General features: G+C 34.0%; 1 protein-coding gene across 1 annotated transcript in view; it reads left to right on the top strand.

The window, feature by feature from the left end:
- The window catches only part of Serpini2 (serpin family I member 2), a 33,728-nt gene that overhangs the window by 2,116 nt on the left and 5,880 nt on the right, over window positions 1-25,732 (top strand). Inside the window, exons 2-6 of the mRNA XM_004834550.3 lie at window positions 6,442-6,672; window positions 7,607-7,801; window positions 7,882-8,074; window positions 21,431-21,528; window positions 24,639-24,725. Coding sequence (XP_004834607.1) covers window positions 6,442-6,672; window positions 7,607-7,801; window positions 7,882-8,074; window positions 21,431-21,528; window positions 24,639-24,725 — 804 coding nt within the window. The remainder of the gene's footprint in view (window positions 1-6,441; window positions 6,673-7,606; window positions 7,802-7,881; window positions 8,075-21,430; window positions 21,529-24,638; window positions 24,726-25,732) is intronic.

Here is a 25,732-nt window from a genome sequence, read left to right as displayed (position 1 = left end):
AAGTGGACTGCAAGGAAATGGAGAAATGCCCAGGCAGTCTGCCAAGAAGAGTAGATAGACTCTAGGATAAAACAAAGAGTAGGACGGATCAGAAGACAATGCCTCGCAAAGTCAGAAATACAAATCCTGTCTGTATTTTAAATTATGATAGTTTATTCATCACAATTTTTGTGTAAATTTTGATTTAAAAATATTGCATTGAAATATTAGGTATCTGTATTATTGAGGGTTTTCTTAGCAACTCTGTAAATTTCATGCCTAAGATGAGTATCCCATTCATTTACCTTGTTACTGGCTCTGCACTTATTCCTCCATTAATTTTTCAGAAGAATACCTTTGAATCAGTCCTGATATTGTTTTCCTTGCTTTCAACCTATGGTTCCTGAATGCCAAATCCTGGCTTATTCTATGAGAGCCTACAGTTGAGCACACAACTGTTGGCCTCTTAACACCACTAGGACTTTTTGTGTCCTCAATTCTCCTTCCTTTTCCAATGTCAAAAGACCTGCTGAATGTACCTTTTCCATTTTGTGGAACATCAGATAATTCTTCATTTTGCTTTGTGTCCAACAATGCTGCTGACTAAACAGAATTTAAATTGAAGATGCTTCTTTATTCTACCAGGGTTATGAGGAGAGTTCTGGGGCCAGAGACATAGATCAATGAAGGAACATTTGCCTTGCATGTGTGGGGCCCTGAGTTCAATCCCCAACACTGAACATAAGCTGAAAGAACTGAGCATGAATTTCAGTCCCAGCTCTGCAATGAAATGACCTTGTGATTTGGTACAAGTTTTCTTATCTCTCTGGATCTCAGATTTCTTTCGGTAGAAAGAGGGGTATAAATTAGGGGATTTACATGGAACTTTTAGCTGAATCTGACTGCCCTTGTTTTCATCTTTGCATCTCTCATATGCACACAAAACCGGCCTTTGGATTCTTAACAGCAGAAGGGATCCGGTATCAAAATTGTAGAACATTTTGGTTTATAAACAAGAAAAAAGCCATCTGTTCCTCCTGATTTCTAAGTTCTCCATGGCTCTGTTTATGAAAATGAAATGAACTTGCTCTTATTGCTTATTAGGGACCTTTCATATGTATTCTTTTCAATCTGTGCCAAATGAGGTCAGTAATCTGTAAAGTAAAGCAAATTCATACAGATAACTTTTATTTTCCCCCAAATGTGTTCCTTGGTGAAATGTTTTCACTGACTTCTGAGACAAGTGATTTATCGAAGGGCAGCTGTTTGTCACAGAATCTTAGGCCCTAAGTACATGACATAAGTCTATTTGTCTTGACAAATGAATTAGAACTATTGTTTCTCCACCTCTCTCTCTTTTTTTCCCCCATTAAATTTATTGGTACATTTTAGGTATAAAATACAGTTACATACATCATTGGGATCTTGTACCATTACATGAGTATCTTGGTTCTTATCTTTTCCCCTTCCCTTGCACTCCCTTCATCCCCCCACCCTTCCCTATTTGCAAAGACCTTGTTTCCATTTTTTTCCTTTTCTCATATTTTTTCTTTTCCCTTTTTTCCTTTCCCCTACCCCTCCCACTTCCCATGCTCCTTTAGAACTTTTCTTCCTGTTACACAATATCAATTATACATTTTTTAAATTACAATATCAAGATCTAGGAGACATTACTACAGATTTTACAGAATTTAAAAGGATATAGAAAGCATATTACAAAAATCTTTTTTGAAATGAATTTGACAACTTCTAAGAAGTACCTTGGAAGACAAATTAATAAAACTAACTCTGGAGGAAATATAAAATTTGAATAGCACCTATTAAAGAAAGTATATTCCTAGCTTGAAAACCTACCTATATGACAACAGCAGGGTCATATACACTTTAACTGATAAATTATATCAAACAATTACAGCAGAAAAAAGAAGGAACACTTCTCCCCTCATTTTAGGAACTCAACATTGTGCTAATCCTAAAACTGGATAAAGATAATAGAAGAAAAATTATGAACATAGATAGAAATTTGTTTAACAAAACAAACTATTGGAAGTAAGATCTGGCAGTATGTGGAAAGTGGTTTTGTTATAGGGATGGCAGTGTTGGTTCAGCATTGGAAGATCCAGCCCCAAAAGTCATCATTTTCACAGAGGAAAGGAAAAAGCCATATGATCCTGTCACTAGTTGGAGAAAAAGTATTGGACTAAATTCTACAGCTGTTCATGGTAAAAGCTATCAGGAGACTAGAAGTAGAACAGAACCTTCTCAACAGATTAAAGACATGTACTCCATACTTCCAGCGAGAATGCCTTATATGAATGGACAAGATACAATGTTTTCTCCTTAAGGTGGGGAACAAGGGTAGATATGCTTATTCTTTATCTGTCCATTAAACTTTGAAACCTAGTCCCCACCAAAATAGTCTGGCAATAAAATGACACAATTAGGATAGGATTGGCATGGCAGAAGCAAAATCTTTATATGTAGATGAAATGATCATCTATAGAGAAAATACTAAGAAATCTCTAGGAGCCCCTAGAACTTGTATTTGAATTTAGCAGGATTAGAAAACACAAGGTATATATAAAAATTCAGGTCTGCATATACTTGCTATAAATGAAGAATTGGATATTGAAATTTAAAAGTTATGTAGGAGTACAAAGGACCTAGAAAAGTTAAAAAACAAAAAAACAGTGTTGGAAGATGTTTAGTACCTAATTTTAAGACTTCTTCTAAAGCTACAGTAATTAAGGCAGTGTTGGTGTAAGGAAAGACATATAGATCATTAGAATAAAACAGAGAATCTAGAAATAGAACCACACATATATGGTCCACTGAGTTTTGAAAGATTATTTAACATTATTATTTTATAGAATATAAACTCAATTCAAGAGCCAAGGAAGAGATAGTGTTTTCAGCAAATGGCACTAGAACAGCTGGTATGCATAAATAAAAAATTAACCTCAACCCTTTATTTCCATACATGAAAATAACTTGAAGGGATCTATGAACCTAAATATGAAAGCCTAAAACTATAAAACTTTAAGAAGAAATTATAAGGGAAAATGTTTATGAATTCAGTGTAGGCAAGAACTCCCTAGGATACAGAAAATAATGTATAAAAGAAAAAAATTGATAAATGAGATTCCATCAAAATTTAGAACTTTAAATGACATCATTAAAATGAAAAGTAGTCCTTAAACAGACCATATTTACAATGCCTATAACCTATGACCTGAATATATAAAGAACTCTTACAGCTCATTAATAGACAACTCAATTAAAAAGTAGACATAAGAAGATGATAAATAGCCAGTATAGCACAAGCAAATGTGTGCAACTCTAGAATCAGAAAAATACTAATCAGTACAATAAGAAGATTGAATTATGCATTCATTAGGTAGATGAAATTAAAAGTTTTAAAAGCCTTGTCATGACCTTTTCTTTTTGTTGGATTCTCCCCCCTATGCGTTTAATTTGTCATGCCCCATGGATTCATTCTGCTGGGTTTCCTGGGGTTGTGTTCCTCATTGTCTTTTCTAAGGGTATTGTCTAAAATTTTTTGGAGTGCCAGTTTGGTATTCGTGAAGTTCCTAAGGTGCTCTTTATCATGAAAGTAACTTATTTCTCCATCCATTTTAAAAGATAGTTTTGCAGGATACATCAATCTGGGTTGGAGGCTGTTTTCTTTAGGGCTTGAAATACATCACTCCAAGCTCTTCTTGCCTTGAGGGTTTGAATTGAGAAGTCTGCTGTGATTCTGATGGGCTTTCCTTTGTATGTGATTTGTTTCTTTTCTCTCACTGCTTGTAGAACTTTGTTCTTCTGTTGGATTTCTGGAATCCTAACTATTATATGCCTATGTGTAGATATTTTTTGATCAAGGCTGGCCAGAGTCCTATATGCCTCACTTATGTGTATGTCAAGTTCTTTCCCCCTGCTTGGGAAGTTTTCTGCCATCACTTCTGTGAATAGTCTTTTTTATGTCATCTGCACTCTCTCCTCTTTCTTCGTTGACTCCAATCAGTCTTATGTTATTCATCTTTGCATCATCTAGAAGCTGCCAGATTGATTTCTCATGTTCCCTTACAATTTTAAAGCAATTTTTCTTTTCCTCCTCACTAATTGCAATCTTTTCTTCTATATCTGAAATTCTATCCTCACATTGGTTCATTCTGCTGCACAGACTTTCAATGGAGTTTTTAATCTCCCAGAAATCTGTTTGCATCTGTTTTATGGATTCCATTTGTTTTCTATGTTTGGATTCCATCATGTTCCTCAGATCCTCTATTGTTTTATCTGTGTCCTCTAGATTTATTAATCATGTCTTGCACTATGAGCACAATCTTTGCTGTTACCTGAGCAATTATTTCTGATTTCATTTTTCCCAGATCCTCTTTTTTTGCCAGTTCAGAGAGTCCACATGGTAGAGTATCAGAATGTTCCATCTCATTTCCCTTTGGGGTTGCTGTAGGTGATCCAGAAGTCTGTTTTTGAGGCTTGTTTACATGTCTTCTCATTTCCACGGGGGGGGGGTGCTTCTGGCGCCCACATGGCTCACCTTCTCTGCCCTAGGAACGTGGGATGGCAGCAGGGGAGCTTCCTTCCGGGTTCTGGGACCAGCTCAGCTTCTCTGCCCTAGAAGCATGGGATCCACGTCTCTCTTTTTAATGTCTTTCCTTTAAAGACACTCATAAGCTACTTATTCTTAAAACTTAATTTCAGATTCTGTCACTTCACTTCTGACCTGAAAATTAGTTTCAAATTCTATCACTTCATTTCTGACCTTAATTAATTCTTTTGGAGATGCTCTTATGTCTTTACTCAAGAAATCTTTGTAACCTCCCAGCTATTAAAATATTTCTTTTTAAGCTTCAAATAATGATGAATGATTGCATCTGGAATCATTACATAAACAAGTGAAATAGACTTTCTTTTCTTCCTTTTTTAAAGAATTCCAGGGTTGTACAGAATTACAAAAACTCCTCAGATGGAACGATAATAGAAGTAACATTTTATATTTTAACTCTTTTATATATTTTTCTATGTCTCAGTGAATAGCAAATCCTGAAGTTTGAAATGTAGTGCAACATCTTGGCAGAGGTTCCTGGAAGAATGTGCAGGTTGTGCCTGTGTGAAAGCAGCAGGGCAGGGAGGCCAACAGACACTGGACAAGAGGCAGGGCCAGTAAGCTGCAACTCCTAGTGAGAGCTCTGTTCTCTTCTGTGCACAAGTGTGCTGTGGGCTGCGAGCTTTCTGATAGAAAATGTGCTTGGACACATACATACCCCTTATTTCCATTCGATGACCCACTAGCAAGTTCCTCTCAGTAATATTTTTTAAAAGTACTCAATCAATATTTTTAAAAAATTCATTACCTTTATTGGTATATTTGAAGTATACAATATGATGACATTCATTATTGGGAATTTGTACCTTTACATGATATATCTTAGTTCTTATTTTTCCCCATCCCCCTGACCTCAATCAATATTTTTAAATGACAAACCATGTTTTGTTTTCTTCAATAGATTTACTTAATATAATCTGCTCTAAGTTATGAAAGTGTTGTATTCAGCACTTAAAATATAATGAAAATCTTGAAAAAATTGTTATTTGAAAATGTTTCTGACTTAATGATTGAGTTCTAGAGTTAAGGCAGAAAAGAATGAAAAATGTTTAACCATTTAGTAATGAATAGGAAACTACCAAGAAAAGTACCAGAACAGATATTTCTCATATGCATGTACAGCTTCCTGATGATACTGCATCAGAACAATGAAGTCATAAAGAATAGCCAGTGGTGATTGTTTGAGTTAGTTCTGACTCTTTTGGCTAGTGGTGATAGTTGAAATGGTTACGTATTTTTATTTTTCATGTAGATAGCCAAAGTATATAGATTCATAAATTGGAAGAAATAGACAATTCTGATTCTTACACATCTTTACAGATGTTTATAAGGGCTACCTTGTAAGTTTCAAAATATGGACAGGTACAGTCACTCAAAAGAGAGCAATTCTTAAGCTGCAATAAGAGAAATATTGAAATGGATTGCTCAGAACAGTCATACTCCCATTAACATTCATAAGCATCCTCCTTTTATATGAATCACATTCATATTACGCAAAAATAAAATTCTAAACGTAAGTTTCCAACAACAAAATTGAGCTAAGTGTATTGTTGTAAAGAGGGGCTTTTCTTCAGGCTATATAAATACATATTCTTGTTCTTAACAAATTTTAAATTTACATGGACAATCTTTTGCCTATATAAAAGTTGATTTCTCTACAACATGTGTATTCTAAAGAATATAAAAGCTTGAAATATTTATACTAACTTAAGATCATTAGTGACACCTAAGGGTGCAAAACTGGTGGTATGAATCAGAATGGTTAGATTGCAAAGCTGAAAGCTGTTGTTTTTATGTTGTTCAATACGTCAGTATACATTGTAATTATTTTTTAGGAGAAGAATTTTCTGTGCTGAAGTCATTTTTCTCTGCCATCTCAGAGAAAAAAGAAGAATTTACATTTAATCTTGCCAATGCCCTCTACCTTCAAGAAGGATTCACTGTGAAAGAACAGTATCTCCATGGCAACAAGGAGTTTTTTCAGAGTGCTGTAAAACTGGTGGATTTTCAGGATGCAAAGGCTTGTGCAGAGACAATAAGTACCTGGATAGAAAGCAAAACATATGGTAAAGTTTCTTTTTTTCATGAAATCATTATTTGCCATTGTGTACATGGTTTTTAATATTCTAAAAATTGACTGAATATCTTTCTATTCCATTATGGATCAGAGGGATCAAATCTCCTATTTTATTTTGCTTTATTTAAGTTAATACAAATGTGCAAAACCAAGAGAATCCATAAGCTATTTCTGGGAGATATCTATCCATGGAATTCTTTAAAAAAGTGTTATAGTAATAATTTTTGTTGGAGCCATAATGATCTTTCAAGTATGGAAGCAAGAGTTGTAGCTTTGGCCAGGTGAAAGTTAGCTCTGTGAATCCCAAGTTCCTTTTTTCCTACATATGCAGAAAAAATTCAACACAGTTTAATCAAATATGTTAATATTTTATGATAAGTATTAATGGTACTATCATAAATATAGTATTCTAGTTTTTAATTTAAACACAAGCTAGCAAAATTTTAGCATGATTTAAAAAGTGCATAACAAGTTTAAAGTCAAACAGATCTGACTTGAAATTTTACAAAGTTGTAAGCTATCACTATTGACTATATCATTAACCTATTATGTATGATTTACCAGCTGAAGAAGCTTGAAACAAAGTCTGAATAATGCCAATAAACATACAAAAATGAATACTTTGGTTTTTATTCTTTGTGTGTGAGAGACAGGTGAAAGGAATAATCTCAATGAGGAGAGTCCATTACTATGTTCACGTTTGCCTAAAACAGCCTCATATTTCTTGTTTCTGAGTGAAAAATCCTACTTAGTGAAATATTTAACATTCTTTTTCCTCTCAAACTTGCAAAAGTTAAATGAGACACCTTGTCCTTTTCAAAATAGCTGTGCACAGGATATTTGTGCTTTAATTCTGTTTAAAACAGTCCCACTGAGTCATTATTGCATATTTCTCCTTTCCTCTTCCTCTATTCTCTTCATAGGAAAAATTAAAAACATGTTTTCTGAGGAAGATTTTGGCCCTCTGACTCGACTTGTCCTAGTGAATGCTATATATTTTAAAGGAGATTGGAAACAGAAATTCAGAAAAGAAGACACACAACTGATGAATTTTATTACAAAAGATGGCTCGGCAGTCAAAATTCCAATGATGAAGGCTTGGCTAAGAACAAACTATGGTACTGTGAGAAACCATATTCTTAGAGCATGGCTTTGGTAATTACCGTGGATATTTGATATTTTATTTTCTCCGTTGCAGGTTATTTTTCTGAACCCTCCATCAGCTATCAGATTTTAGAATTGCCTTATAAGAGTGATGACTTTAGTTTAATCATCATACTTCCTGCAAAAGGTGTGAACATAGAAGAAATGGAAAAACTACTGACTGCCCATCACATTCTGAAATGGTCCTCTGAGATGGAGGAAGAAGTGGTGGAAATAATTCTCCCCAGGTTAGTAATATCATTTTAGAATACTGATGCTTATGTTCCTGTATATGGTGGAATTTGAATAGCCAGGTGAAACATAAATGCTTGATAAGCTTATTGCCGTAAATGACAATGAAAATGCATTTGGAAATATTACTTCACTCTGGGTACAAAAGGAATTCTTACCTTTGCCCGCACTGTTTCACCATGAGGAACATTGAATTTAAGTGCTCAATTTTCCTCTGAAAGAGATGAAAAAGTGTACATCTTAAAACTAGAAAATTGGGATTAAAATTAATTATTATCTTTTTATTATACTAGTTTATCTTTCTCTAATATTTTTGCTAATTTGGAATTTATAATATTCATCTTCTATTATGTTTAAAGAAAGCAAAACTCTACAATAATTTATGAATGTGTATATTATACAATTAAAGGACATATTAAAGTTACCTTTGACAAATAGCATTCTAGCAGTCATTAAATGATAAATAAAATCCTGTGGTCAATTTTAGGTACTTAATATAACATGAAAATTACAAGGAATTATTTTAGGAAGCAATAATTATAAACACTCATATGCTTCTAAATGACAGGAGAAACTAGAATGAAAGTGAGTCCAGATAACCCAGGTCACACTAAAAGTTATATAATGCTTTACTAATTGCTTTTCCTACCTTCTTTGATATTCTGGAGAAAGAGCTACCCTTGATCCACCTTTTCTTTTTCCCTTTTACTCTCGATGACATTTCTCTCTGTCTCCTTCTGTCTCTGTCTGTCTCCTTTTCCCAGATTTACATTTTTCCTTTTAGCTTTTCCAATAAAAACATTCACTAGAGTTTTATATTCAAAATTTTTCTTTTCTTCTTCCTTCTGAGAAAAATTATTTCCCCCCTATCATTGGGATCTCTGAAATCTGAGTCACCAATCCCAGCACTTTTCAAATATCTACAATCAATACACCTCTGGATGTTACACATTCATTCAAAGAATATTTTTAAGCTCCTACCAACTGCCAAACACTGAGCATGTAATGGCTTATGTGATAATTTAACTTCTAATAATTGAAACGATAATTTTTGAAAGTAAATTGTTTATCTTCAAGTTATCTTTTTGTTCTATGGAAAGATCACTGTCTTGGAGTTAAAAAATACTATGCCATGTCCCACCAGGGTGGTCATATTATTGTGGGAAACTGAAATAGCCCAGCATTACAGCCAAGTGTTACAGCTCTGTGTTACAGTTAAATGTTACAGCAAAGTGTTACACCTATCTGAAGGTTTCCGGTGCCAAAGTTGAGCAGAGTGGCATTTGGAGAGATGGGAGAGATGGAGGAATTCTTTATTATGCCTGCAGACATAGAGGAGTTCACACTCCGAAGTCTGAGCCCCAAAATAGCAATCCAAGAAGCCTTATATAGACATCTTGGGGTAGGAGGCTGGGCCCACCTATTGGGTGAACATCCTCATTGAGACAGATGGGTAGAATTAACAGAATCTTTGGTACAAATATCCTGCAGCACAAACAATTACATTGCATGAACAGAACATTTTGATATATTGGGCAGGAACACCATGCAGTACAAACAGTTACATTATTTGAGCAGAACATTCTATGATAAAAACATGTGGGTGGGGGAGGTGGGGTTGGCAACAAACAAAGGCCTGCCCTGCTGAGTATTATTTCTTTATCATTATGAGAATGACTTGACTGCTCAGAATTGTGGCTTTATCCCTTTGAAATGTGGATAATATACTTGTGAGCAAGGTATACCTAGCTTTCAAACTAAATAACAAATGCCTCAATATCAATGTCTATGCCCAATACTTGACTAACAACAGAAAATAAAAGCTTTTCCAGTACCTTCAGAAATACTTGCAGAAATGTTTCACAGTCCAAAACTGTGTGCAGGCTACTGCAGTCTAGCACCTTTTCTGTTTTGGCCTTATTATCAACTTCTATGGGCTCCCCTCCCATGCAACTACTTCCATAATGGAGACTTAGCTTGGTCTCTTAATTTCTCCAGACCCAATGTTTATGGATTGAATTATGTCCCTCCAAATCCATATATTGAAATCCTAACAATCAATACCTCAATTATGACCTTATTTGGATATAAGGTGTTTACAGTCAAGTTAAAGCAAGGTTATTAGGGTGGGCTCTAATCCAGTATGACTGGGGCCTTATAAAAGAGAGAAATTTGGGCACAAAGATACACATAGAAGGGAGGCAATGTGAAGAGACAGGGTAAAGATCATCATCTATAGTCCAAGAACAGAGGCAAGGAACAAAACTGCGATAGCAACCCTCCGAAAGAACCAAAAGTATTGAAATCTTGATTTTGGACTTTTAGATGCCATAACTCTGAAATAATAAATTTTTGTAATTCAAACTACCCTAGCAAACTAATGCAATTAAGAAAACATCACTGTGTAACTAAACATTAGTGAAAACTTGGTGATAATGAAAGGGGTTTACAAGGTAGAAAGTAATTCAAATTTGGATACCAGGAATGACTTTTTCTGGAGTGTAGACCATTTCATGTGCCATGGAGTCTCCTCCTGTCTGTTGCTCCTCTTAGTTTGCCATTGTCCTGGTCCCAGGGCCTATCCTTACCTCAAACACCTGCCCAACTTTCCCCAGCACAGTGATTAAGTAACCAAGGTGCCCTTCCATTTCTCTCTTTCTCTTCTTTCTTTCTTTCTTTCTTTCTTTCTTTCTTTCTTTCTTTCTTTCTTTCTTTCTTTCTTTCTTTCTTTCCTTCCTTCCTTCCTTCCTTCCTTCCTTCCTTCCTTCCTTCCTTCCTTCCTTCCTTCTAAGACAGGGTCTGTCTATGTAGTTCAAGGTGCCCTTGAACTCACTATGTAGCCCAGGCTGGCAGCAAACTTGTGGCAATTCTTCTGCCTCAGCCTCCCAAGTGCTGGGATTACAGATGTGCACCATCATGTCTGGCCTTCCATCTCTTCTAATGCCTACTTCCCAGTTTTGACAGGAATCTACACCAGCAGATTTCAATACTTAGTGAAAACAAAGTTTTCACATCATATAGAATAGCTCCTAAGCTCATGATCTCAAACTTACTCATATCTTTCTTATTGGTTCTGTTTAGATAATAAAAATCACTGTATTGCTTTTCCAAATAAATAAACAATTTACTTTACTGGGTGAATTTAAATCTTCATTTACATAGAAATAGAAACATTAGTTGCCAGTTGTGCCCTTTTTGTGTGTGCAAATTCATGTTGCCAAAGATTTTTAAAACTTGGTGACAGTATCAGCTATAGTAGTATTTCATTTTATCTATACCTAGCACAAAATCTGGAAAATAGAAGATACTAAACCAAAAATGGTTGTTATTCTTTGTTGTTGTTGTTGTTAAGATCACTCCTTAGCCAGTATCAAATTAGACACATTGTCTTTTTTTTCTTGTCAGTCTCCTTCACTGATTTTCCTCTGGTAAACCCTTCTACAAGGTGTCTGACCATTAAATTTCCATTTATCATTCAAGAGATCTCCCTGAGCTATCTCTCGCATGAACATTTCCTCAAAATTGCCCAAGTAAAATAACCACATCTTATTTTTATTTTCAAAATTATTCATGAAAATTTACATTGCATTTTTTTTCTTGCTTCCATTCTTGTCAACTCTGTAAAGATGTGAATTCTGGGATAGAGGGTTTCATCTCATTCGTTTTGGTTTCTGTGGTCCTTAGAACATTTTGTGATGCCTAGTTTGTGTTCATTGTGTCCTGCTTAATTAAATTACAGAAATATTTTCAAAGAAAGAGATTTTATACTATTTCTAATAACCTAATTTTAAATATCTCAAGCAGGATTCAATTCTCCAGTCATTCTTTAATTCATTCCCTCTGAGGGTCCTGATGAAGCTGCCCCACCTTCCCATACATTCAGCATAATAAAAAGCAGAACATGAGGTATTTATTTGGAAACTTTTCTCTAGAGGAAAAAAATGAGATTATTTCTTGAGATTTTTCTGTTTGTCACAGTACTAAAAATTATGTCAATTATTTAATCACATTAATATAATTTCACATTTAAAATATATTCACTTTTTATAATAGAATGCCTTACATTTTCTAAAAGGAATTATTTGCTTATGTATATTTTAAATACATTAACAATTTTAGCCCATCGTAACATATATATTGAATTAAGTTTTCTGAGCACTAAAATCATGTGTTGAAAGTTCTGATATATATTTTTTCCCAAAGTGAACAATTTCTTTTAGAATTTTTCTGTTAAAACACACACCCAGGAAAAAAAGAGAAAATTATATAACTCAATAAATACTTTTGTGTGGATTGAAAAATTTGTAAATTTGTATTTTATCATTCAGTGCTATAATTTTTATAGTCTAATGGATGCATAATGGTCTTCACACTAATAAGGGATATTTTGGGAATATTAGAGGAGTTCAAGCACTTGTCTTAATTTACTAAAGGTGCCATAACAAAATAACAAAGTAGTCTAGGTAGCTTAAAACAACAGGAACTCATTCTCTCACATTTCTGTTCAAAAAGTCAAAATCAAGACGTCCTCACGACACACTGTCTCTGAGACTATAGGTAGAGTCCTTCCTTCTTTCCAGGTTTTGATAGTAGCTGGCATCCTTTGTGGTGTTCCTCTGCTCATAGATGCATCACCCCAGCTTTTGCCTCTGCTGTCATATGGCCATCTGTCATCCTCTGGCATTCTTAGATCTTATAGGATGTTAGTCACGTAGAAGTAAGGGTCCAAACTACTCCAGTGTGACCTCTATCTAATTAATTATTGCTAAAATGACCACTGTTCTAAATAAAGTCATATTATAAGGTGTTGATTTTTAGGGCTTCACTACATGAATTTCAGCATGTGTGTGTGTGTGTTTGTGTGTGTGTGTGTGTAGGCACAATTCAACACCAGCCATTCTAAACTTCTAAACTCTATATTGTTATAAAATAAAATATCTTTTTCATAGAAAATTTTATAAACACCAAAGAGAGAAATACTAATCCCGAGGAGGCCTATATCCAAGCTAGAGTAGAAAGATGTGAATAATGTTTAAAGTTATTGTTTGAGAAACACTTGTCCTTCACCCTTTTTGCTGTACAACTACTTTAGAATCAAGATCAATATGTTGTTTAGTTTAAAAATACTAGGGTTCTAACTAGTGTATTATCTGTGACATATTAGATATCTAAACTTAGAAATTGTCCTGCAGTTCAATATTAGCTAAAATAATCATGTCACTTTGATAAATAATATGAGATCTTATAGATATCTTTTAAATATTTTTTCTCTTATTACTATATGTTTGCATTACATGATGTTTTTACATTCATCATGGAGAGTGGGTACATGTACATAATACAGCTTATTATTTTCAGTCCCCTTTCCCTTCCTACCCACATCCCTCCTTCCACCTCTAAATCCCTTTTCCAATTTTCATTCTTGTTATTATTATTATTAGCTCATGTTTATGACATATAATGTTAATATTCATTGAGGTTATTTGGTTCCTATACATGACATATCTCAATTCTACCTACTTCTCCTTTCCTCTCCCCTTCTTCCTTCACTCTCAGTCTCCTGGACCCCTTCCCATTTGCCGCAGATCTAAACCCTTGTTTCTTTCTATCCATCCTATATTATTCTCTTTGTACTTTGGCTAACTCAAATGAGAGATACCATACTTTTTAAAGCTTGTGTGATTTATTTTACTCGGCATTATATTTTCTAGATATATCCATTTTCCTACAAATGTCTCAAATTTTATCCTTCTTTATAGCCAAGTAGGGTTACATTATGTATAGATACTACATTTAAAAAAATCCATTTATTTGTTGATGGGTATACCTGCTACTTCCAGGATTTAGCTATTATGAATTGTGCTGCTGTTAGCAATGGTGTGTGTATATCACTGTAGTATGATGTCTTTAGCTCTTTGGAGAAGATACCTAGAAGAGGAATAGTTGGGTCATATGGAATTTGTAATTTTAGTTCTTTGAGTAATCTCCATTCTGATTTCCATACTGATTGTACTAGCTTATGTTCCCAGCAACAATGCCTCCATTTGTTATTCTTTGTCTTACTGATAATTGTCTTTTTTTCTAGTGTAAGATGAAATCTAGTGTTTCTTTAATTTGTATTCCTTAATGGCCAGAGATGTTAAACTTTTTTTCATATGTTTGTTGGCCATTTTTACTACAGAGAAGTGTCTGTTCCTTTCAGTTGTGCATTTCTTGATTGTCTCTTATTTTAGGTGGTCTAATTTTTTTGAGTTCTTTCTATATTGTAGATTATATATTCTAGATAGTAATTGTCTGAGGAATAGTTGGCAAGAATTTTTTTTCTCATTCTGTAGGTTGTCTTTCATTCTACTAATTAATTCCTTTGCTGTGCAGAAGCTTCTTTTTTTCATTGATTTTATTGGTACATTTTAGGTATACAATATGCTGACATTCATCATTGAGAATTTATACCTTTACATGATATATCTTGGTTCTTATTTTTTCCCCATTCCTTGCCCTCCCTTCAACCCCTCCATCCTTCCTTATTTACAAAGACTTTGTTTCCATTTTTTCCTTTTCTCATATTTATTCCTTTCTCTTCTTTCCTTTTCCCTACTGCTTCTACTTCCCCTTCCCCTTTGGACCTTTTCCTCTTATTTTGCATTATCTATTTTACATTTTGATCCCTATTTACACTTTCAGTTTCTCACACTAGAGAAACTATTCAGTATTTACACATGTGTCCTATTTATTTCACTTAAGAGTATGGCCTCAAAGAGAAACCACCAACAGCGCGAAGAGACAACCCACAATGTGGGCAAAAAATTTTTACCAACTGTTTCTCAGACAAATGTCTACTATCTATAATCTATAAAGAACTTAAAAAAAATCAGGCCTCCCAAGTTTAAAGATCCAATCCAAAAATGGGCATCTGAAATGAACAGATATTTCTCAGACAAAGAAGTAAAAATAGCAAATAAACACATGAAAAAATGTTCAACATCTCTGGTCATTTGAGAGATGCAAATGAAAACAATGCTGAGATTTCACCTCACCCCAGAAAGAATGGCTGCTATCAAGAAATCAGCCAATAACAGAAGCTTTTTAATTTGATGCTCTGCCATTTGTTGATTCTTGCTGTTATTATAGTGCAATTGGGCTTCTGTTTAAAAAATCCTTTCCTACACCTATTTCTTCAGGTGTTTTACCTGTTTTATCTTCCAATAGGGTCAGTGTTTCTCTTCTAATTTTTAGATCTTTGATTAATTTTTATTTTAGTTTAGTGCATGGTGAGAGATATGGGTCCTGTTTCAATCTACAAACAGATATTCAGCTTTCCAAACACCATTTGTTGAATAGGCTATCTCTTCTCCAAGGTATGCTTTTGGCCCCTTTGTCAAAAATCAAATAGTCGAATGTGTCTGGGAATAGTTCTCCATCCTTTATTCTGTCCCATTGATCCACATGTCTGTTTTGGTGCCAGCAGCATGCCGTTTTTATCACTGCTGCTTTGTAATATAGTTTGAAGTCTGGTATTGTGTTGCTCCTGCTGCCCAAGATTGTTTTAGCTATTTTGAGTGTCTTCTGGTTCCATATGAATTTTAGAATTGTTTTTTCTCAATTTGTGAAGAATGCTATTGGTATTTTGATTGTGATTTCATGGAATCTGTATAACAGTTCTGGGAGTATGGACATTTTGACAATAATGTTTCTGGCTATCCAGGAGCAGGAGACATCCTTCTATTTTCTGATTCTTCTCCAATTTTTTTTTCGGAGTGTTGTAGTTTTCTTTGTATAGGCCTTTCATTTCCATGGTTAGGTTAATTCTTAAGTGTTTAATTGTTCTTGATGCTACTGTAACTAGTGTTGTTTTCATAATTTCTTTCTCATTGAGTTCATTATTGATGTACAGAAATGCTATTGACTTTTGTGTGATTTTGTATACTGCTACATTGCTGAAGTTGGTTATCAATTCTAGGTGTTTTTTGGTGCAGTTCTTTGGGTCTTCTATGTTGAATATCATGGCATCTGCAAATAATGATAATTTGAGTTCTTCCTTTGGTATATATATCCCTTTCTCTTGCCTGATTGCTCTGGATAATGTTTCAAATACTATGTTGAAAGGAAGTGGTGGTAGTGGATATTCTAGTCTTGTTCCTGATTTTAGAGGAGGCCCTATAAATATCCTAGGAGTTAAACTTTCTTAGGTTCAAGAGTCTAACATAATTTTGCAATATATCAGATTCCACTACATAAAGATAATTTTGAAAATATGCTTATGTATATGGCCAAAAGTGATCATTCATTACATATAAATAAGTTAAATAAATATGTATCATTCATCTACATAGTACTTTTAACTTTGTAAAGGACTTAACATTTACACTTTAATACTAAATGTTAATGGCTCTATAGTCTGACTTGGTTATTTGTATTTCATAGATAAGAAAACAAGGGCACTCAAAATTAAATCAATTATATTCAAATATAGGGAGAGTCAGGATTAATTCTCATTTCTACTGGATCACAGACTTACTCTTATTAATTTCCTATTTATTAAAAATTTATTTTCCATTTAAAAGCACAGATTATTTGAGGCCCTTCTGTGGGCAAAAGGTGAGAACAGATGTAATACTGTAGATGTTGATAGAATGGTTACTACTCAGAATGCAGTAGTGCAAGATTTCCACGAGAAATTTATTAAGGCTATATAAAGCTGTGTATTGTGAGTACTGGAAAAATAGTATTACCAGGGAGGACTGGGAGGTTAATTCGAAAAGGCTGTGAGACAGAAGGGAGCATCAGAACCTTTAACTGTTATCAGGGGTCCATAGAAGAAAGATTTGAGAACTAAGCTTTAAAACAAACAAGAGGGATAACCCTTATATACAATGGTGACTTATTAAAAATGTCAAAGGCAGTGGAATGATTACTGCAGTGTTGTAGGAAGATATATTTAGTAATTACAATTATTTTGTTCATGCTCATAGCTTCCTTGAAATCTCCATTTCTTACTCTTTCCCATTATCTCCATTTTTCTGGGTAATTTTTGTTGTTGCTACTTAAAAATCAAGTTTGGGTTTTAGAAATCCTTTACTTGCTGTGCAAGATCCTACAGACATTTTCCTCCTTTCTTGCTAGGAAAATTTCTTCTGCCATCTTGTATTTATTTCCACCTAAGAGTTGTATTAACATTATTTGTTTGTCTCCCTACTGACCTGTAAACCTCTTGAGATCAGGAACTATGCAAGTTTCCCATTTGTAGACCCAGCACAAAGAATAAGCCAGAAAAAATAGTTGCTATTTAGTCAGTTTGTTGCTTTAAACTGAGTAGTAATAACATTTAGAATATGTTGAAGAAGGAAATTGAAACCCCCACATTAGCTAAGGAACCACTGAAAAAAATTCAGGCATTAATCAGTGAGTGTTTACAGGGAACAGCTCTGCTTGGAAGATTAAAGAACAGATGGAAACAGAAAAACATTTATTGGAACTAACTTGATGTAGGTTATGAAAGCATAGGTGGCTTTGATGTTCTAAGCTTGACTTCCTAGAAAAATGAGAGGACTTTGGTTTCTTATTCCTCTGTGGCAATCCTTAATGAGGTTCTGTGGATTTCTGGAGTATTCTGAGGTGAACTTCCATGTCCTTGAAGCCCATGAAATTATTTACTAATTTACGCATGTAAGGTCAAAAATGTATTTTCTTTGAGAGAGCCCTTATAGATTACATTGAATTTTCTGAAGTCTGGATCTTTAAACTTGTTTAAAACGACAGTTCCATTTAAAAGTAAATATCTAATTAATAAGCGTATTCTTTCTGGTAGGTGTCATTCTTTGAAAATATTGACTGATACAGCATTTTGCAGTATCTTTTATCAACTCCTGAAACCATATCATGGACAATAGAATATACTATTGAAGGTCAAAAGCATGGCCAACTTTTAACTGTGTAACTTTAGGTTAATCATTGTACTCGTCTAATAATTTTCTTGTGTTTTTAAGTGGAATAATGATAATATATGCCTTGTGAAGTTGTTCTGAGGATCCTACGAGACAATAAGCATATGATTTTGGTGTTCGATATTAACTTATTTGCATATTATTTTTACTGAATTCCAATACTTAGATGTTCCTGTATATCTCATTTAACCCCTATAAAATTTGATAAGGACATAGTTTTATATTCGTGTTACAGAGGACATATAGACAGGTGAGTACCTGAAATTCACACAGCTAATAACTAGCAGTAACAAAATTGCAAGAGGACAGCCAGAAGTCTGAAAAGAGTACAATGTAGGGTAAACAGAAGGGAGAACACAAAACAGAGCAAAATGGTCAGTGGTAGAGCTCACAGCAAAGTAAGAGATCTGGAGCAGGAGTGCCACAGCTTTTCCAAAAAAGGACACTTACCGTAGGACATGAAGTGTCAAATCCTTGCTGAACTAGAAAACAATCTTCAGGCTTGGCCAGCCTTTGATCTTTAAGTCAGTGAATGAGAATTATGCATAGAAAAGAGATTTTAAAAAATGGAAAAAATGAGAGTGGATGAAAATAGATATGTCATGACCAGTTACAGTAATTACTGAAAAATGTTCAACCTATTGGACAGTGATACAAACTATGATAACAAGGATACATTAAACATTGTCCACATATGTTTCATCATATGTTTTATATGTGACAGAAGGTATTTTCAGTTCTTCCCAAGAGCTAATCAGGTATTTTACACTACTATGTGCCAGTTCATTGGCAATGATCAGAAGCTGCTATGTACCCACCACTGTTAAGAACTGTGTTATATTTTTATCTTCATGGAAACCCTCGGATTTGGTTTGGTTGGTTTTAGCTCTAAAAATTCAGGAGTGACTCAAACCCATTACATAGAAAATGAGGTGACAAATAATAGGATAGGTATCCAAAGGGAAATTTGACCAAGACATTTTTCATTAAACAAGAACTTTGGGTGTAAAAGAGAGAGAATGAATAACACCAATCCACAGTAGGGTTGGGAGTCTAGCAATGGCTCCATCTTAAAACAGAAATTGAGATTGTTTTCTTGCATTTTCTATGTTTTTTACTCATGTGAAGCCTATTTACAATTTGGGAGTAAATTGCTATTTTTTAAGCAAGCAGATAATGTCCATGTATGGTAAAAATTTCATTTCATGATTATTTAATTACTCCTCTAAACGGCATCTCTGTTGCTCATTCTTTTACCTTTGACTACTGCTCTTTTGACAATTTTTGAAAAAGATCAAGGAAAAGAGAAGATGGAACATGAATGGGATAAATATTAAGACATTAAGACATACTTTGGAAGGGGGACATTTTATATATATATATAATATATCACATATATATTTATGTATATGTTATATATAAATTGTATATTGTATATAGTGTTTTGGAATTATATTTTGATTCTTTTATTAGAGAACAATGGCAATTGACATATTAGCTTTGAATAAAAAAATGGACCTAAGCTTAAATTATAACTCTAGCTGTTATCTTGACCTTGAGGATGGAAATCAACTTTCTAAATTCTGTTATAGATTAATGGCACTGATAATGCTGACTTCCTGGGATATTTGTGATGATTAAAAACTATAATCTATATTAAGTGCCTCATCCATGAAAATGCTACTTCATACCTGGCTATTCATGGTTCCAAAAATTATAGATAATTAGAAATTGGCTGCAGATTATACATCTATTAAATGGCTGAATGTATGTCTATTGCTATAACTTTCATTGTACTATATTATGACCAGCACTATCATTTAAATGTCTCTTCAGTGATAATTAGTCAGTATTAGAAGTTGTAATAAGTCTTGCAGCATTCTTGCCATTATCCTAAAATTGCTGGACTAATCTAGTAAAAATCACTAATTTCTAGGTATATTGGACATATATTTTCCACCTGTTAGACATACTCCATTCAACTTAAAGAGTATGATAATGAAAAGAAAAAAATCAAAACTATCATATTTACATTTTATCTTAGTAAGAAATTACAAAGAAGAAATTAAAAATAATTCACATCAAATAAGTTATTTTCATTATCAGTAGATTTTAATATGCATGCTGTACCCATTCCTATTTTAGCCAGGTTCTGAATGAGTTAGCATCTTTCAAAAGTGCATATTATTTTACCAGGAAATAATTTAGGCCCAGTAAAGTTCTGCCACAGCATGTTCATTGTTTTGAAGAATTATAATTAAGAAACTTGCTTTGTACTTGCTAATTAAAAAGCGATCTAATTAGACTGAATATTCAAGCTAATTTAGCCTCAAATGTTGGTTTACCTTTTACATAAGTGAGGATCTTTGAACAGCTTCCAAACCTGGACCACTGGGGGCAAATATCTGCTGGGCATTCACAAACTCCTAGGAGTTGCCAGAAATTTCACTGATGTCAAAAACATAGTTCCATGTTTAGGAATGTTGTATTTGTCTCTTTTATTTTAAAATTAAAAGTATTTCCAATCTGATTTAAAAATGTAAATTGATGCTTTAAACACCCATGAAATAAAAAAAGCACTACCTTTACCCCTTTCTTATTAAATGAGTAAATGAGATTCAATGATGCTGTTGATTTGGACCATCTCAGTGCCTGAGAAATTTTTTGAGAGCTTTTTGGTTAACATCCCTCTTCATAGGTGAGGAATACAGAGCTGTGCCAGATGCTGTAGTCCTAAAATTTGTATGGCCCTGCATTGGAAGCTCTGACTAGCTCTCCCCTACCCTTTCTGTATTTTTATCATTCTGTTCATTTGAAAGAGACCTGGTTCTCTTTGAATCTAACCGCTTTACATAGTCCATTGGGAAGATATTAGGTGTGTTTCAAAACTGAAGAAATTCACATAAACTGTACCAGTGAGTGGGATAGATGACATATTATAAATGACTAACTGTACCTCAGGAACAATCTTCTCAGAGGAAGGCTGATTTTTGTTTCCTGCTCATAGTGTTATAAATGTCTGCCAGGTGCCATCTTTGATGGTGTGAAAAACTTGAGTATCTAAGAGTTGCTGGAAGGAAACTACACTTCTTAGGAAGGAACTAAGCAATAAAAATTTAGAGCTGTTTTGTTAGGTAATCGTTACTTAAAAAATAGAATATTCTACTTATTATTTCCATCAACCATTTATCTAAGAAGCAGGTTATTAGCAACTTAGAACAGATTGGTGGAGCTAGGGGAAAATGATGTGAAATATGAGAAAAATGTAGTTGGGATAATGAGAACAAAAGATTTCACAATATAATCTCTTTCAAGTCATTCATTTTATGAAAAGCATTTTTTCTAGCAAGTGAAGTGTGTACAATGTTTCAAGAATTTTTCTCATCACCTTTTCTTTTTTTAAAACAGATTTAATGTAGAACAAAAATTAGACTTCAAGGAAGCTTTGTATTCTTTGAACATAACTGAGATATTTAGTCGTGGCTGCAACCTTTCTGGAATAACAGGTAGTATAATGAATAATATCTATATTGTCTTGCTAGATTATTTTCTTAGTACAGTGCTACATTAACTGACTGATCTTAAAACTGAAAGATTATTTAGCTCCAGCAAACATACAAATTGTGAATAAATGTTGTAGGCGTGCTGAACTGTTTATGAACAAGCACTCTATAGTATTTTGTATTTTAGTTTTCTTTGATGAAAGTCAAAAAGAATTTCATAATTTTAGACAACATTTTATTTTTTTAACTTTTATTAGTACATGTTTGCAGTACATAATGATTACATTCACTGTTGGGAATTGGTATATGTGCATAGTACATTTCAATTTTTTCCCCTTCTTCCCTCTGCCCCCTTTTATTTTTCCAGGATTAGACAAGAATTTTGGTCATAATTTTAATAAAACCATATAGGTAGAAATATATGGGCTTAGATTTCTTCCCTGTGTTTATTTCCTTCTCTGTATAATTGAAGTTACAACTGTCTAATCCAACTCTGGATTTGCAGAACTAATTTGCAAATATTAATTCAGCAATAGTAGAGTCCATAGAGTAGATACTCACAAGATTAAGAAATTGTACTGCTGCAGCTGGGAGATTTAGCAACAGATTCTTTTACACTAACAATGGACGGGAGATGGAACCTTCATGCTGACTTGCTCCTGGGGGATTGTGCCACTTGTACAATAATGCAAGATAGTTTTTTAATCCTTTTGGTTTGGGCAATACTAGTTAGTAAAAAATAAATAACCAAAGAGAAAAATGGAAGAAGAGTGCCAGTGCATCACAAATTCACTTATCCTTTTTAAAAAATGGTCTTCTGTGTAATAAAAGGGATGTTTTAAAAATTTTATTATGAAATATTGTGGAGCTATTTTATGTTTTCGTGTATAAATATCTGGAATTCAGAGTGACATTTGTTAATTTATCCTCTCATCAATTATACGGGTAAGTGAGGAGACTGAATGAAGTTTTTGGTTGGAAGAGGTAGATGAGGTTCACAGGTGTCATAGATGTTCATTATCACCTTCACACATGATGTAGCTACTCGTTCTCACAGTGACAGATAGCCTGATTTCTTTGAAAATTTCATCAACACCAGGAATGAGATAGTCAACATTAAAGATTGCAACAGGATGCTATCTAAATATATCCTAGAACACAGCCATCTCACCAACCTAGAATAAACCAAACTATTTTCAATCTGTCTTTTCCCCTCTTAAATTTCTTTCTGGCCTTAGGAAGCTTGCTTAATATAACTGAGACTTTCAAATAACCACTCTGCAAATTTCCGCCAATGTGTGATATCTATAAAATCTCCTTTTACCGACTGATTCAAGAAAATACTTCTAAAAGAGTGCACAAAAGAATTTGTGCAAGAGAATAATCCTGAGTAGCGAAGAGTAAATGTCACATTTTCTGCCTCTTTCTTCCCAGGTTGTCTGTTCAGGTTGTGTTAGCTGCTCTGGTTTTGTCTTGTTACCTGTAATAGAACACCCAGAGCCAATGCTGACACTACAGCTGGCGGTTAGGAGCATAGAGAATTCTCTGCTGTCCCTATTTGAATTAAATATTTTTACAAAGTTACTCTGAAAACTAGGAGATTCATATTTGATTTCTCACTCTGCTATTATTTCCTGTAGTAAAGTACTTAACCTTTCTGAAGTTCAACTTTCTAATCTAAGATAATGTATCTTAGTGACTTCAGGGAAATGAATAAAAGAATGTAAGTAAATTGCCCACTTCATCTAACACATAGAAGATTCTCCATACATGTAAAAAAATCAAGAAGTTACAGCAGCACATTAGTATTTACTTGTACATTTTCTTGCAAAACTGCAGTTTTCTTGTCTTCTTAATTTCACAGAGACATGTTTGGAATTTCCATAAGAATTAAGGGAAATAATAGTTACCAAGGTGTAGAAACCAGTGGGTTTATGGAGTTCATCATATTCTTTGTTTTGTTTTTTTTTTCCTGAGAAAACGTGAAACACATGAGATCAAGTGTATGACTGCCAGGAAGCCATGTGAGCTGGTGCCATTAATAACCTGGGTGAAATTCTCCACTCCTCCTACATGCTTTCTGCCTCTTAGTATGAGCCTTTTGGTTATTTACTCTGACCTTTATTTGTGAATCGTGTCTTATTGGCAGTTCTGGCAGAAGGAAGCATCTACTAGCCTGACCTTGAGAGTCCATTCTCCTGAATTTCTGTTAATCCACACTAATAGGGTGGCTGCTCCCTTTTCTCTATTTTACAGATTTCAAATCATGGGCATATTCATATCCATTGATTTATTTATTTGAGAAGTATTAGTTTTAAGATACCCCTGTGCAAGGCAGATTTACAAAGCATGTATCTGTTGACTCTGTGAGGAACACTGTCAGATCTGACTCTTCCTGCAAAGACAACTTGACATGGCTTCTAGAGACATGGCTTCACTTCTTCCTTCTCAAGAGAATTATCCTTGCAGGTTGCTCTCCCAGAAACACTTCACACATACATTGATACCACTGAAGGGAGAAGAGGCACATTCTCTTTCAGCTCATACCCACACCGGAACAAAATGTTTGTAAGACACTATCTTACGGGTGAAAATTTTAACAGGTTTTAAAGCATAACTCCCAAGTGATTTTGAAACATATGACACAAAAACTTTTTAGACTTTGATAGCCTCACCATTCTTGAAAGGAAGTAAATTTTGTTTTGAACTCAGATCAAAACTGAACACAGAATTTAAAAGAAAAGTTGGCTCTGGTTGAATACAAAGGGTGAAATTAATCCAAATCTGAAAATCCTCTTTCATTCTGTCTGTAGATCATGACTACTGGAGTAAAACCTTCTGTTCATTCAAATATTTTATTTACTAGAATACCTAATTCGAGGCTTTATCTTTTGTAGTGGGGAAAAATTTCATCTTTCTCTCTGTGTCTATATCTATGCAATATCTGTAAGAACTAAACCTAAACCACATATATCTCTAAAAAATTGATTACATAGGAATTGTTTCATTTACTGATTCCTGTTCATTGTTTATTTGAAAATGTAATTAATTTAGGATCTGATGAATAATGGCTCTTAATTTAACCTACAAATACTCTTTCCTCTTTTGATCAGATTCATCAGAAGTGTATGTTTCTCAAGTCGTGCAAAAAGTTTTCTTTGAGATAAAGGAAGATGGCAGTGAAGCTGCAACATCAACTGGTAGGACAAATGACATACCCATAAACTAGGAAGAAAGATGTGGTGGTGAAAGGCACTGGCCATTTCGCCAAATTCTGATGTCCTTTTTTTTGTTCCATATAACATATTGCAGGAATAGAAAAGACAGTGCTTCTATAAGCTGTCCACACATATCTTCAGTCACAGCATAATGCAAAAAGGAAGGGATGAGATTTGATTAGGAGTTGGGGTTCCTCCACTGATATTTGTTTATTTGCAAGTTGAATCACCTGCCAAGTAGCAGATAGGAGCTGTGGAAAAAACCTTAGGACTTGCATATGAAGTCATTATTTTTTAGAAATGCTCAGCCTTAGTTATTTATGTAATTTTATTTTTCCATTACAAGTTAATCCTTATTTTTCTAATTTAATTCATGTTATTATCTCTGTGGTAGTCAATCTCAAACTTAGGTGCAAATTAGAATTACTTGGGAACTTTAAAAAGCTTCCATGTCCAGACTACACTTTAAAATAATTGAATCAGTATCTCTGTAGGTAAGATCCAGGTTCTAGTAGTTAATTAAATTTCCCTAAGTGATTCCAATGTATACGCAAGGTTGAAAACGTGTTCTCATTGTGGCCCACAGCTTATCTTTGTCACTACAAACATAGTGCATACATACCCAGCAACAATATCAACAGATAGGAACTTGTTCACCTACTGAACCAGGATCTGAGTTTGCCAAACAAGAAGTGATTTGTATGTACATTCCAGATTAAGAATCCCTCTTCTATAGTACAATTCCACACACAAATGACACTTTGAATAGTATTGATGATGCATATAGTAATCCTTGTGAAATAAATGGAAAACCCCCTTAAAATCAGAAATGAAAAAGGAGCTTTAATGACTCCCTGATAAGTCCACTTTAATCGCTCATACTATTTTTATTTTAATATTTTGAGATACTCATCATTTGAAAATTATTATTGATAAATATTCAAAAATTCTTCTCCACATAACAAGTTTTTTAAAAAAATAATTTGTAA

This window comes from Heterocephalus glaber, unplaced genomic scaffold (genome assembly GCF_053883595.1).
Source record: "Heterocephalus glaber isolate CG9 unplaced genomic scaffold, H.glaber_assembly_v1.0 deba00001504, whole genome shotgun sequence".
Taxonomy (NCBI): domain Eukaryota; kingdom Metazoa; phylum Chordata; class Mammalia; order Rodentia; family Bathyergidae; genus Heterocephalus; species Heterocephalus glaber.
This window is presented reverse-complemented; position numbering and strand designations above follow the sequence as displayed.